At 42.2% G+C, this 15,332-nt stretch overlaps 1 protein-coding gene across 1 annotated transcript in view; it reads right to left on the bottom strand.

The window, feature by feature from the left end:
* Window positions 1–5,263: 5,263 nt before the first annotated feature.
* SLC37A3 (solute carrier family 37 member 3) overlaps window positions 5,264–15,332 on the bottom strand; it is a 60,525-nt gene continuing 50,456 nt past the window's right edge. The window contains exons 13-15 of the mRNA XM_012768000.3: window positions 13,685–13,836; window positions 8,122–8,187; window positions 5,264–6,918 (exon numbers count right to left, since the gene is read on the bottom strand). Coding sequence (XP_012623454.1) covers window positions 6,826–6,918; window positions 8,122–8,187; window positions 13,685–13,836 — 311 coding nt within the window. The 3' untranslated portion in view covers window positions 5,264–6,825. The remainder of the gene's footprint in view (window positions 6,919–8,121; window positions 8,188–13,684; window positions 13,837–15,332) is intronic.

The following is a 15,332-nucleotide window of genomic DNA, read 5'->3' on the forward strand; positions in this document are numbered from 1 at the left end:
CATGCGGAAAGACGACAGCACTGGTTGTCCCCATGGGCCACCCTGCTGGCCTTCTCTCTGAAAGGTTTTTTTTTGAGACAGAGTCTCACTTGTTGCCCAGGCTATAGTAAGTGCCGTGGCGTCAGCCTAGCTCACAGCAACCTCAAACTCCTGGGCTCAAGCAATCCTGCTGCCTCAGCCTCCTGAGTAGCTGGGACTACAGGCATGTGCCACCATGCCCAGCTAATTTTTTCAACACATATTAGTTGGCCAATTAATTTCTTTCTATTTATAGTAGAGGCAGGGTCTCCTCTCGCCTCTCGGCCTCCCAGAGTGCTAGGATTATAGGCGTGAGCCACCTCGCCTGGCCTGAAAGGCTCTTTTCTTAACCACAGATCCCATCCCTTTATCCAGAGGCTGTTTCAAAGACCTATAATTGATTGCAGAGGCTAGGGGTGGGGGTGGTCTTGTTTTAACTTAATTAGGGATCTTTCCCTCAGGCAGGACCCAGACTTGTATCTGAAAAGATCTGTTAAGTGACAAATCTGAGGATTATGCGCCACTGATATGCTGGCCAGGAGGTTGTTCATGGATGGAGCCCAACAGGATGGAACCTGGCACTGCAGGTCCCTCTGCGGCCGCCCTTTCCTCATTGCCCCTGCCCTCCTGGCTCCAGAGAGGTTGTTCTTTCTCTAGTTTACAGCCCCATTAACATCTTCTATGAAACAGAGGCAAGTTATGTACGCTATTTGTTAGGTACTATCTTTTAATGGAAATCAACTACAATGCTGTTAAGTTCCTGAAACTTTCTATGGTAAGTCTAGAAAAACAAAATGCTAAACAAACAAACAAATGCGCACACACAAAAAAACTCTGTGACTATGGTATCCCGATGTCCCTCTCTAGGGTGTGATAATAACTATGAAACAAGGTAAAGGTCTTTGAAGTCCTCAGATGAAAGGTTCTACCTAAAAACAATTATCCCATTAAATCTGTAACAACATTCCTATCAAACAGGGTGGCCCCTTTTATCTACATTTCTCTGATGATGAAGTCCTGAGATGACAACTTCCTGAGCCACAGTGATAAAGGAGACCGAAAAGTTTCAAATGTTTTTGCTACTTTTTATCTAATTTCTGAAAAGAAAGAAAAAATAATTATTTCCTTCATCGGAGAGCAAAAGCAAGCAGTAAAAAGCTAAGGGCATTTTAGAAGCAAGAACCTCATTCATAGTTAGTCAGACATTCATTAGGAACAAGGGTACCTGAGCAGGGACTCTGGCAGAAGCAGCGGGTCACGCCTGGGTCAGCTGGACACACGAAATGACCACACATCCCCTGACTGTCCGGGGACACAGAATGAGAGGAGAGATTACAACACAAGAGTCTATTGGGGGAGGCATTCTCCTTAGACTCACATAAAAAGATCAGGAAAAAGAGTGAAGAGGTGCTTTTTTTAAAAAGGCAAACCTAGTGCAGAAGGCCACTTAGAGAGAGGTTAAGACCGGGGCAAGGCCAGCCAGCTGGGGTGACCCAGGTCTCTGTAGGGCCCGAGCCTGCAGCAGGAGCTGGGCTGCAGGTGGCTTCCCCTTAAAGCCTCCTAGCATCTGACAGTTCTGAGACTCCAGCCTTTGAGAAAGATAAGAGCGGCTGCACAATTTATTTCTTGGAAGTAAGCCTAGGGTAAGAGTCAGTTAAAAGGGAGGCCACGTGGCAGAACGGAAAAACACACTCAAGTTAAGTCAAAAGAACTGGGTTTTAATTTAGACCTAGTTCTGTCATTCAGATGACGTGATCCTGGGGTAAACCACTTAACTCCTCTGAGTCTCGGTTCTCACGTGGAAACTACAGAACCACATGATGCCCTCACAGAATCTGGAAGGAATAAGAGTGGGCAATAATGGGACAGCGGTTTTGAAAGATTGATACACATATGAAGAACCATATTACTAATGATTGAAAGGCCACACCACGGGGCATCCAGGTACATACTTTTCAAGTATGAGACTTGTTTTAACTATATACATAAAAATATATGTAACTATGTTATATGTAACTATATGTTGTTACATATCCACGTAACATGCATGTTCTTGCTTCTAAAATACCATATAGTAACAACGTTACATATAACATACACATATATAAAACCCTTTAAGTGATTTGCATTATATATGGTCACATACATGTATTTTATATTTAATCTAATTTATTCTAGATATATGTTAAACAAACTTTATGTCACCAGAAAGGATCAGGGCAACAAGGAAAAGCAAAAGGATGACACTGACTCCACGAGCACAAAAGAGGCGATGTGATTAAATGGCTGCTGTGAACTTGGACATGGCGCTGACTCTTGTGACTCTCATGATTTAATTGAGGAAATGACAACTTAACCAGAAACAACCCGAGAATAAAATAAGGCAGTAAAACCAGTGTACCCGGGGAAGACTGTGGTCTGAAGGATAAAGGCTCTAGAAGTTTCCAGAAGGAAAAGAGCATTATACTAACAGGGTAATCAAGAAAAGCTTCATGGAGGTGGGGTACCAAGGGGGACTGAAATGAATGAAGAGGATCTGAACAGCTGTGGAAAGAAGGCGGTCCGCGCGAAACATGCAGGAGTGGAGACAGCAGCTTGAACACCACAGAAATCATGCGAGTGAAGCAGCTCACTGTTCGCAGTTGCTGAGATCTTGGGGAGAGCTGATGGCTGCTGCGGAGCCAGAGGAGGAGAAAACGCACTCTGAAGCCACACAGCCTGGGAACCTGGGTGGCCCTGACAGTCTGTGGCCACTGACTGCAGGCGGACAGTGTCATGTATATTATAGCACGTGGAAGGGCAACGTGCAGGGCCAGGAAGCCACAGCCTGCTTTGCCCACAGCCCACTCTCTCACCTTCCTTCCACAATTTCAGACATGATTCACATTTATTCAGCACCAACCATGCAAGGAACCAGGCACTGAAGAAAAAGAGCAACAATTTCCTTGGGGGGTTAGATGTTAGATATAAAAATAGGTAAGGCAGAAACAGCGAAGCAGCAAGTAAGTAAAACATTACTACCAAGGAGAGGGAGAAGGCAGAGAGCTAGCAGGGCTGGCTGGGAAAGGTTTCTCAAATTAGATGGTGCTTGGCGAAGACTTAAAGGAAAATTAACATTCAGAAAGCTGAGAGTATAAAATGGGCATTACAGAGAGGCAAGAAGACACAAAAGTAAGAATATGCACTGCCATTTGTAGTGAGCAGCGAGCGACCCATCTGAGTCTGCAGGAGCTTCAAGTATGAAGGAAATGGGAGAGTCAGGAAAGAATTCAACTGGAGCTGGACTGTGGAGAACCTCAGTGCCAGGCACTTGATTCTCTTAACCAAGGCTTCTAACTTTGGGGTCCAACAATGGGCTTCAAGGTTTGGCCCATGAAGACGCAATATGAAAACTCGGAATATTTATTCATATGTGCATTTTTGTCCGGGGAGAAGATAAGTGGCTTTCAGATTCTCAGAAGATTCCCTAGAAAACTTGAAAACTATGAATGCAGCAATTGGCAGAGCGGTCTGTGTGGGGCTGGGAGGTAAGAGATCCAATACATTCAAATGCCATAGAAGCCAAAGGGGGAAAAAAAGTCTTGGGAAAGAAGTGGTTACCAGCATCAAGTATGAGAGAAAGATAAGAAATAAGGGGGGAAAAAAATCTCCAAATTCAATGACATTCAGATGCCTGCTTTCTATAGGGGGATAAGACTTCAGAGGTTAAGGTGTCCAAACCAGGGCATTTGGAGAGCCAAAGGAGGTGCCATTGATAACTAATGCAAAATGACAGACACAAATCAGGACTGTCCTGGGCAAACAGATAATTTGTTACCTAGATGAGAAAGAAGTTAATAGGATAGCCAGGAAGGCAGCAGATACTGTCCATTAACTCAAAGAGGTTTGGCTGTGAAAAGAAAAATAGGACATTAGTCAGAACTAGGAAGGATAAGAAAGGCTTTATCAGTTACTGATCTGGGAGGCAGGAGGGCTTCTGGAAGTTTTAAGGGGAAGGGAAGGAGCAAAGGCTGAGAGCATGTTCTCTCCACCCCCGAGCACAGCAGGAGACTCAGAGGGCACTATGCTCCAGCAGGAAGCAGGAAAAAGACAGAATACCCAGGAGGAGGGAGAGACATTTCCTCCTTCGAAACTATAAGGAAGGAGAAAAGAAAACACCTTCTGAAGATAAGACAGGCCATAGCATTTTATTTCAACCTATCAAACATCAGCAATCCAGCTGTCAGGGAGGACGCATTTTCAAATTAGCTTTCATTATGACCTTTTCTCCAAGGGAAAAAAATTAATAAGAAAGTGAACTCTCAGATGTTTGTTAAAGTTAATTCCTATGGCCTGGTGCAGTGGCTCACGCCTGTAATCTTAGCTCTCTGGGAGGTCGAGGTGGGAGGATCGCTCAAGGTCAGGAGTTCAAAACCAGCCTGAGCAAGAGTGAGACACCGTCTCTACTAAAAATAGAAAGAAATGAATTGGCCAACTAAAAATATATATAGAAAAAATTAGCCGGGCATGGTAGTGCATGCTTGAAGTCCCAGCTACTCAGGAGGCTGAGCCAGAAGGATTGCTTGAGCCCAGGAGTTTGAGGTTGCTGTGAGCTAGGCTGACGCCACGGCACTCACTCTAGCCTGGGCAACAGAGCGAGACTCTTGTCTCAAAAAAAAAAAAAAAAGTTAATTCCCACATAGATTGACAGAACTACAACAATAAGGAAATTCATCCATAGGGCAATATATCATTTTGTCCAGTGCTAAGTACTTATTTATATTAATATAATATTTATATATAATAATATTTCATTTCAGGTATACCTTGAGGGCCATAGAGAGGTCAGGGGAATACTCACCCACCTAAGGTTATATGGGGTACACAACACTGGCTGGTGTCAGGACACAAACATGCAACCATATTGACAGTGTGAGCAACAGGAAACTCTCTGAACCAGATGTCAGCACAAGGTTTGATGATAAAATGAGGTTCATCCATAGATAGGTCTTAAATTACAACTAAGCAATTCACCCAAACTGAGCACTGTCTTCCACAAATAAAAAGGGCTAGTTTTCACAGAACAGAAACGGAGCCATCCCAGCATCTCAGGTGGAGATGCTGTGTGACCCAGCAGTACAGTGGGATCAGTGCCAGCTCGCCCAGGGGGGACTCAGTAATAGGGTGCCAGGAAACCTAAAGGCACTGATCACATCCTCAACCTCAAAGCTCACAGCATAGATTTAAATAACCAAATGGACAGAGATTTATTATAAAAGTCAGTTTATTTTCCCTTCCTGTGTTTCACATTTTCCCTTTTTGTCAGTAAATGAGCAATACACTGATTGGAAATCTGCGTGATTAAATAACAAGTTCATAAACACACCACATCTCAGAGTATAAAGCAAAAGGTTGAAAAATATTCCCTAATCCAAGGCAAATTAGGTACTCCTCAAAATTGCACTTTCCTCCTAGTTCACTTAATTTAAAATATATATACAGAGTGATCTTAAAATATTGATAATTAGTATAGAATTCATAGCCTTGAAGACATATACTCCACAATCTTCTAAAGAACAGACACCCCTCAGGCCCTAGTAATCTACGGATTCAATCTCATGTGCAAACAGTCCCTGACTTCCAACTGTTTGACTTTAAATGGTGTAAAACTGTTGCAATTTTGACATAATATACAGTATTCAATATATTACATGACATATTCAACAGTTTATTATAATATAGGGTTTGTGTTAGATGATTTTGCCCAACTATAGGCTAATGTAAGTGTTGTGAGCACATTTAAGGTAGGCCAGGCAAAGCCATGATGTCCGGTAGGTCAAGTGTATTATATGCATTTTCAACTTGTGATATTTTCACCTTATGATGGGTTTATCAGGATGTAACCCCATCATAATTCAAGGATCATTTATACTTAACATTAGGATAAAAGGTCTTTCCCTTTTCTCTAATTCTAGTCTCCTACTGAGGTAACTCCAGGAACCTGGTTGTAACAGATCAATCCTCTAAAAACAGGACTAAGCAGATTAGCTTCCTAGAGGATCCTAAAGTTCCTGGACAACAAATCTGGGTGGACTGCTTCAGTTGAGAGTTACACAATGGAATGTTCAAGATAACTGGTGTACCTTATGGTCCTTGAATGGAAGACTAAACACTTCCAGGAGTCAAAGTTAATCTTGAAGGAAGACAGAGGAAAACAAGTTGACAATAATTTGAAGATATTTCTGTTTCTCGAGCTGAATGACTTTTAGATCAGATAGAGTGACTGAGCCAACAGGCATGTAGTGTGAACTTTCCCACCAGAGTTAACAGAGAGATTCTTTGTCCAAGGCAGGCTTACAGCTTGATCCAGCTTGAGCAGTTTATCAGGGTTTGATGCTTCAAAGATGAGCCACTCTCTGCAAACACATTACCGAAGCAAAATCCAACGATCCTTTCTATTCGTGGAACACATTGTCATTACAAACCATACAAGGCTCTGCCTTCTGTTTACTCAACTTTCGAGGCTGCAGAACAAGGCTCCAAGTCCAATACGACATTTAAGGTTAAAGGGATATATCTCAATAGGCCAAACAAAGGCCATTCAGTACATTCATGAAACAATAAAAATCAGCAACAATAATTCCTGTAGTGTAGAAAAATAGCCCAGCCTTCAGTACCGGTCAGCATCTTGGGTGGCTGGCAGTGTTGAAAGAGGTCTGACAACCTGAGGTTATGTTGAGCTCTCAACCCCAAAATAGAGTGAATTAAAAGCCCTAATAGTCCTGATGTGTCTTCCATTGTTCTTTTTGTCTTGTGGGCACCAACCAGTCACTCACTCAATATGTGAGCTTGTCTCCTTCGCACAAGATAGAGTATTTCCCTCACTATTAATGGTGAGATAAATAAAATTGTACAACTTGTCTGTGAAGAGAAAAAAGTATTAAATACACAGCGACAATTTAATTACTTTTTCTAGAGTACCAGGTTTTGAACATAATAATGGATTTGGACAATTATATTCATCTTGACTTCATACAAAGATAACTTTTATTCTTCAATTAGAAACTAATTTTGAAAATTATAGTTAATATTACAAAATACTTAATGTCACATTAAAGTTGTCAAAAAAAGAACAAAGTACACAAATAATTTGCCACAAGAAGAGCAAAAAACTGATGTTGGAGCTCAGATTAAATACAGTGGTTCTTATAATCAATCTGGTTGTCTTTCCTAGTGTAGTCACACCAGCAGGTTCATCAGAAGATATTTCCTTCTACTTAGCATGGATGTCAGGAATGCAAATAAGAGTTACATAGCCCAGTCTTTGGACGCTAGATGGCAATCAGAAGAAAGCTCCAGGGAATTCCTGGAGTTAGACCATCCCAGGGCTCCTTGGACAAAGCAAGAGGACAGCTGTCTGGACTCAGAGTAACTGAGGCTGCCTCCAGTGACGATAGCATGGATTTAAGAACAGTCCACATTCCTGGTGGACAAGGCCATCGCCAGACTCTTTCAAGTAGAGAGTCTCAACACATCTTGAGCACTGTCACATCAATAATATGATTATTTAACAGACAGCAACATTTGAAAAGCACAAGGCCACCTTCTATACTGGCTATTCCCCAGAAAATACAGAATCCCAGCCAGTGTCTAAGGCATGATAAATATTTCCTCAAGAAGCTATCACCACTTTAGAACCTGCACACATGATAGTGTTAACAGTCCTTCTTTCTTAACTCTACAATGTTTCTGTTTTAACCCTGTGGTGCTTGGCACACATTGTAATTTCCTTCAGAATTCCCAAACTATATGTAACAGATAGTGAGCCTGGAAGAGTATACTGATTAATGGTTGGCAATGCTTTAAATAAATCTCTTGTTGTTCTTCTGGAATTATAAATGGCAATTACTCATTAAACTCAGGCCAAGGGCAAACCGAGGGCCCTTTTTTCTTCTTGAAAAAAAGAACCTGTCTTTTAGACTAATAAAATGTTACTTTTCACAAAAGGGTCTTTAAAAGCAATCAGCAATTCTGCTGGTTTCAAGAAGTGACTTAAGTAAAGGCTTTGAACTAAATTAATAGGAAAAAAAGACTAGTTACAAACACACACACACACACACTTACCATGAGAATAAAAAAATAGAAAACCCACATCCATCCTAGCTTGTCCTGGATCAAAGACACTAAATACTAAAAGGGAGAAAAAGAAATTACAATATAATTCTTTATAAGTTAATAAAATAAAGAAGCCAAAAAGTAGATTAAGCCTGGCTATTTTAGAGAATAAAAAGGGAGTTAGGGTTTAGACCATGTTTTGTAGATTACAAAGCTCTTCAACATACATGTTCCCATTTCAGCTTTATTAACAGCCTTATTTTGTAAGGTTGCAGAATCCAAATACAAAAAATGCTATACATTCAGAAGGTTTTTTTTGTTTTGTTTTTTTTGCCTTTTTCCTTTTTTTTTTCTTGGGCAGGTGAGCTGTTACACATTCCACTTAGTGGATTCTGACTTCCATGGCCACCGTCCTGCTCATAAGGTTTCTTTCTATTCACTTTGCTATTTAGAGAGGAAAATTAACATCTGTGGGCCTCTTACGTTTAATCATTCTTTCTTCCACTGAAAGGTACTATGATTGATACTTCAAAAAACTATCTTTTGTATGCCACTCATTTTTTCAATTATGCTATGTGCTCGTAGAATTGCTATACTACCTTAGCATTCTACAGCAAATTTTTTTACTTACTTTCAATTACTGAAATAGTTCTAAAAGCATATAACCCATTTTCCTTTTTTCTATTATGGTAAAATATATCTGACATAAAATTTACCATTTTACCAGCCTGAGTAACAGTGAGACCCCATCTCTACTGAAAAAAATAGAAAAAATTAGTCAGGCATGGTGGCGTGCACTTGTAGTCTCAGCTGCTCTGAAGGCTGAGGCAGGAGGATCACTTGAGCCCAGGAGTGTGAGGTTGCTGTGAGCTAGGCTGACACCACAGCACTCTATAACCCTGGCAATAGAGACTCTGTCTCCAAAAAAAAATTGTCATTTAAACCATTTTTAAGTGTACAATTCAGTGGTATCAGTTCACAATGTTGTATAACCATCAACACGGACTCCAAATTTTTCATCACCCAAATAAAAACTCTGTACCTATCAAGCAATTAACTCCCCATCACTCCTTCTCTCCAACCCCTGGTGATCTCTTATCTACTTTCTCTCCCTATGAATGTGCCTATTCTAGATATTGCATGTAAATAGAATCACAACAGTTGTCCTTGTGTGTCTGGCTTGTTTCACTAGCATAATATTTTTAAGGTTCACACATGTTGTAGAATGCACTGGAACTTCATTCCTTTTTATGCTGAATTTTATACCACACTTTGTTTATCCATTCATCTGTTGATGGACAATGGAGTTGTTTCCACCTTTTGGTCACTATGACTAATGCTACAATAAACATTGGCATACAAAGTCCGAGTCCTGGCCGGGCATGGTGGCTCACGCCTATAATCCTAGCCCTCTGGGAGACTGAGACGGGCAGAATGCTCAAGGTCAGGAGTTCGAAACCAGCCTGAGCAAGAGCAAGACCCCGTCTCTACTATAAATAGAAAGAAATTAATTGGCTAACTAATATATACAGAAAAAATTAGCCGAGCATGGTGGCGCATGCCTGTAGTCCCAGCTACTCGGGAGGCTGAGGAAGAAGGATTGTTTGAGCCCAGGAGTTTGAGGTTGCTGTGAGCTAGGCTGACACCACGGCACTTACTCTAGCCTAGGTAACAAAGCAAGACTCTGTCTCAAAACAAACAAGTTGGGTGCTGTGGCTCATGCCTGTAATCCTAGCACTCTGGGAGGCTGAGGCAGGCGGATTGCTCGAGGTCAGGAGTTCGAAACCAGCCTGAGCAAGAGCAAGACCCTGTCTCTACTATAAATAGAAAGAAATTAATTGGCCAACTAATATATATACATAAAATCAGCCGGGCATGGTGGCACATGCCTGTAGTCCCAGCTACTCGGGAGGCTGAGGCAGAAGGATTGCTTGAGCCCAGGAGTTTGAGGTTGCTGTGAGCTAGGCTGGCGCCATGGCACTCACTCTAGCCTGGGCAACAAGCGAGACTCTGTCTCAAACAAACAAACAAACAAAAACAAAGTCTGAGTCCTTGTTTTCAATCTTTTGAGGATACACCTAGGAGTGGAATTGCTGGGTCATATGGTAATTCTACATTAAAATTAAAATATCAATCCTTCATTCCTTTTTAATTGTTGAATAATATTCATTGCCTGGCTATACCACATTTTGTTTATCCATTTATCAGTTGATGGGCATTTGGGTTGTTTCTCCTTTTACAGCAATTGTGAATGATGCAGCTGTGAACTTTTACATACAAGTTTGTTTTTTGTTGTTTGCTTTTTCTGACTACAGGGTTTTGCTCTATCACCCAGGTTAGAGTACAGTGCCATGATCATAGCTAACTGCAGCCTCGAATTCCCGGGTTCAAGCGATCCTCCTGCCTCAGCCTCCTGAGTAGCTGGGTCTACAGGCACATACCACTGTGCTCAGCTAATTTTCCTATTTTTTGTAGAGACAGGGTCTCACCATGTTGCCCAGGCTGGTCTTGAAATCTTGGCCTCAAGCGATCCTCCCACCTTGGCTTCTCAACTTGCCAGGATTACAGGCATGAACCATTGCATCCAGCCAAATACAAGTTTTTTTGTGTGTTTTTTTTTTTGTTTTTTTGAGACAGTCTCACTTTGTTGCCTGGGCTAGAATCCCATGGCATCAGCCTAGTTCACAGCAACCTCAAACTCCTGAGTTCAAGTGATCCTCCAGCCTCAGCCTCCCGAGTAGCTGGGACTACAGGCACACACCACTATGCCTGGCTAATTTTTCCTATATATTTTCAGTTGTCCAGATAATTTCTTTCTATTTTTAGTAGAGATGGGGGTCTCACTCTTGCTCAGGCTGGTCTCGAACTCCTGACTTTGAGTAATCCTCCTGACTGGGCCTCCCAGAGTGCTAGGATTATAGGTGTGAACCACCACGCCTGGCCCACATACAAGTTTTAATTTGGACATTTGTTCTTTTTTTTCTTTTTTTTTTTTTTTTTGTTTTTATTTTTTTTAGAGACGGGGTCTCGCTATGTTGCCCAGGCTGGAGTGCAGTGGCTATTCACAGGCGCGATCCCACTACTGATCAGCACGGGAGTTTTGACCTGCTCCGTTTCCGACCTGGGCCGGTTCACCCCTCCTTAGGCAACCTGGTGGTCCCCCGCTCCCGGGAGGTCACCATATTGATGCTGAACTTAGTGCGGACACCCGATCGGCATAGTGCACTACAGCCCAGAACTCCTGGGCTCAAGCGATCCTCCCATCTCAGCCTCCCGAGTAGCTGGGACTACAGGCGCGCGCCACCGCGTCCGGCCGGACATTTGTTCTTATTTCTCTTGGGTAGATACTGCAATTTCAACTTACAGAGCCCCATGTGTGTGTCAAAAATGCACTAAGCATTGGGAACACAAAGATGAAGGAAATAGCGGTCTGTTCTCAAGGAATACAGAGTCCAGAGGACAAGAGATAAACATGTAAAGGTGACATACCATGATAAGTGCTTTGCTAGAGGTATGCATGGCAGTGGCAACCAGAAGGAAAAACAATTCTTTTCTTGGGAAGTCATGGTAAGGTGGGGACAACAAAGTTATTCAGTGTAAGGCAAGTGGCTGAGGACTAGGCTAATAGAGTTTTAATATTAAGTCGCAGAGTTTGAGATTTCACCCCTTAGGCAATGGGAAATCATTTAGAAATCAACATGGAAGCAGAATGAGTAAAGCTAACAATGATTTACTGTAGATATGCTTCCCCAACCGTGAAGGTCAGTCTAATGTTGACCCAAGTTCACAGGCAAAGGTCTGAACACTGGCAGGGGAAACATTCTAAATAAAAGCAAACTCCCTGAAATGCTCATTAGAATCCGCCCATTTAGTTAATGAAGAAAACGTTCATGAGGAAGGATAACTTAAAATCCCACAATGTCAGAAAAGCATGCCCAATAATTACCCTTTACAGTACACTATATATGAAGATGCCTGAACCGGTGGTCAAGAGCATTTTTTGATTCGTAGTCAAGAGCATGATCAGGTTAGCAGACTTCACCTACCTCTGCTAAGTATTTTTTTTTAATTTTTGTCCTTTAGTCTTATAAACAAATATGCTAAGCATATCAATTATTCATTCTACAATCATTCAACAAACATTTTAATGTCTACTGTGTGTCAGGCACTGTCCTAGGTACCAGGGCCACAGCAGAACACACAAGAAAATGCTACTCTCATGAAGCTTACATTATAGTGGGAGAGACAGACATTAACGAATGAATATATACAACATGGCCTCGTTGCTAAAGTTTTAGGATAGTTTACTTTACCTCAGTACTTGCTCTCTCATTAGCCACTGGCAATCAGACATCAGCGATCTACCCCCACTAAGCAAGCAAAACAGCAATCTTTAAGGCCACTGCTGATCTTCTCAATGTCAAAACTAAGAGCCCTTCATCCTTCAGTTCTCCTTCTCCTGACCTCTATATCTGTCACCTTACTAACACCTTCTCAAATGCTATTTCCTTGTCTACATGTTACACTGCTGACTTCCTGTTTCTCTGACCCAATGGGCATTCCCTGAAAGTTCTGCTCCATTCTTTTTCCCCATTAAATAACTCATCCACTTCATGTTTTATCCATGCAGATGATTCCGAAATCCATAGTTTTGCAAAATCAGCACTCCATGACTTGGAGTGGTGGTATACCATAGAAAAGGTATGACCCATGACTGTCCCAGACAAGAGATACCTTTCTGAGAGAAGGCCTGAAATTATGCAAAAAAGGTCAATTTGAATAGCTGTGACTAGGTATAGCACAGGCCAATCTTAGCTCAGCAGATCTTTTTTTTCTTTTCTCTTTTTATTTATTTTTTTCTTTTCTCTTTTACACTTCCCACTTCATTGAAGAACTTGCAGCTCAGAAGATCTCAAACATCAGAGTGTATAAGAATCACCAAGAGGCTAGTTGAAAATACAGATCCCCAGGCTCTAACTCAGCAAGTCTGTAGTAAGCTCAGTGTTCTGTACTTTAATGAGTATCCCAGCTGATTCTGATGCAAGACATTTATGAACCACCCTTTGAAATACAATCACAGATTTTTGGACATGGAGGAACCAAAGAAAGTGACTCAGGCAGTTGCAGAGTCCATGGCCATGTCTGGTGGGGATCCATGTAAAGAACATGTGTACACATGAGTGTCTGGTAGAGGGAGGCAAGAGACAGGTGAAAAGGTGGGGGTTCAAATGCCAGGTGGGGATGAGAAGCATGTGTGGGGTGCCAAGTTCAAGTCTGGAAAAGGGGGCTGGTGGGCTGCTGTAGAAGGATCTGTCTTACAAGGTTTTAGCTTATTTGCAGACAAGAAGAATCTGGAAAAAAGAATGGAAAGAAGAAACTAAAAAATGTAGAGGGCCCTTCTATATTAGGGCACATAAGCCAGACCTCAGGGGAGACTAAAACCCTCAGGCTTTTAGTACAAAATTCTACAGCACAAGAGTGCCACCTACTGTGGACCAGCAGACAGGTGTAAATTCTTCAACCTTTGCAGGAAGACAACATTCAAATCCCTGCCCCACTCCTGTTCTCTCACCTGACCCACGGCAGCTCCAATGCTCCCAGTCCCATCAACAATTCCTGTGACGGTCGCCAATGCCTCACTGCTCCCTTGGATCAGCTCTTGGCGACCAAGGTCCGCAGAAATAGCAGAGCTAATCATGTTAGAGGGTCCACCAATAAAAAATCCTGAAGTCATAAACAGAACAGGTTCTTATTAAAACATGATTCATAATGCCATCAGGAATCTACTGGATAAGACAAAATATTATCCCAGGCCGGGCGCTGTGGCTCACGCCTGTAATCCTAGCTCTTGGGAGGCCGAGGCGGGCGGATTGCTCAAGGTCAGGAGTTCAAAACCAGCCTGAGCAAGAGCGAGACCCCGTCTCTACTATAAATAGAAAGAAATTAATTGGCCAACTGATATGTATATATAAAATTAGCCGGGCATGGTGGCGCATGCCTGTAGTCCCAGCTACCCGGGAGGCTGAGGCAGGAGGATCACTCGAGCCCAGGAGTGTGAGGTTGCTGTGAGCTAGGCTGACGCCACGGCACCCACTCTAGCCTGGGCAACAAAGCGAGACTCTGTCTCAAAAAAAAAAAAAAAAAAAAAAAAAATATTATCCCAATATTTTACTTAATATGTTGGAGAGAAATGAAAAAAGGGGGGGAGAACTCTCTCAGAGAGTATCATTTTCAAAGTAGTTAGCATTCACTTTTCTGAAATCCCTTCTTAAATTATGTGACACTTTAGTATATTTTATAGAACCCAAGGATATAAAAACTATAGTGAAACACCAGCCTTTCTAATCCTGTGAAGTTTGCATTCATTAATAACTGATTGCACTAACTTATCAAACAGATTCTATTATGGTAGAGTCGCATCATATGAGCATTTGATTATCCAACTTAACCAAACATTGAAAAAAACAGAAAAGACGAAAAAGCTATTGAAGTGGTGCAGGTGATTCTATGTGCTCAGTGAGGCTGCCCGAGAATTGAGCATGCGCTGGCCTGTGTGAATCTGGGCCACTGCTGGAGCTACTTCCATGTAACTCATGTAGCTCTCCAAGTATGACCTAAAGCATAAAAATAAGAAATTTTTCTTTTTTTGTTGGTTTTTTTTTCTGAGACAGAGTCTCACTTTGTGGCCCAGGCTAGAGTGGCATTAGCCTAGCTCACAGCAACCTCAAAATCCTGGGCTCAGGCCGGGCGCTGTGGCTCACGCCTGTAATCCTAGCTCTTGGGAGGCCGAGGCGGGCGGATTGCTCAAGGTCAGGAGTTCAAAACCAGCCTGAGCGAGACCCCGTCTCTACTATAAATAGAAAGAAATTAATTGGCCAACTGATATATATATATAAAAAATTAGCCGGGCAGGGTGGCGCATGCCTGTAGTCCCAGCTACCCGGGAGGCTGAGGCAGAAGGATCACTCGAGCCCAGGAGTTTGAGGTTGCTGTGAGCTAGGCTGACGCCACGGCACTCACTCTAGCCCGGGCAACAAAGTGAGACTCTGTCTCAAAAAAAAAAAAAAAAAAAAAAAAAATCCTGGGCTCAAGCGATACTCCTGCCTCAGCCTCCCAAGTAGCTGGGACTACAGAGGCATGTGCCACCATGCCCGGCTAATTTTTTCTATATATATTAGTTGGCCAATTAATTTCTTTCTATTTATAGTAGAGACGGGGTC

Source organism: Microcebus murinus, chromosome 9, assembly GCF_040939455.1.
Source record: "Microcebus murinus isolate Inina chromosome 9, M.murinus_Inina_mat1.0, whole genome shotgun sequence".
NCBI classification, from domain to species: Eukaryota; Metazoa; Chordata; class Mammalia; order Primates; family Cheirogaleidae; genus Microcebus; species Microcebus murinus.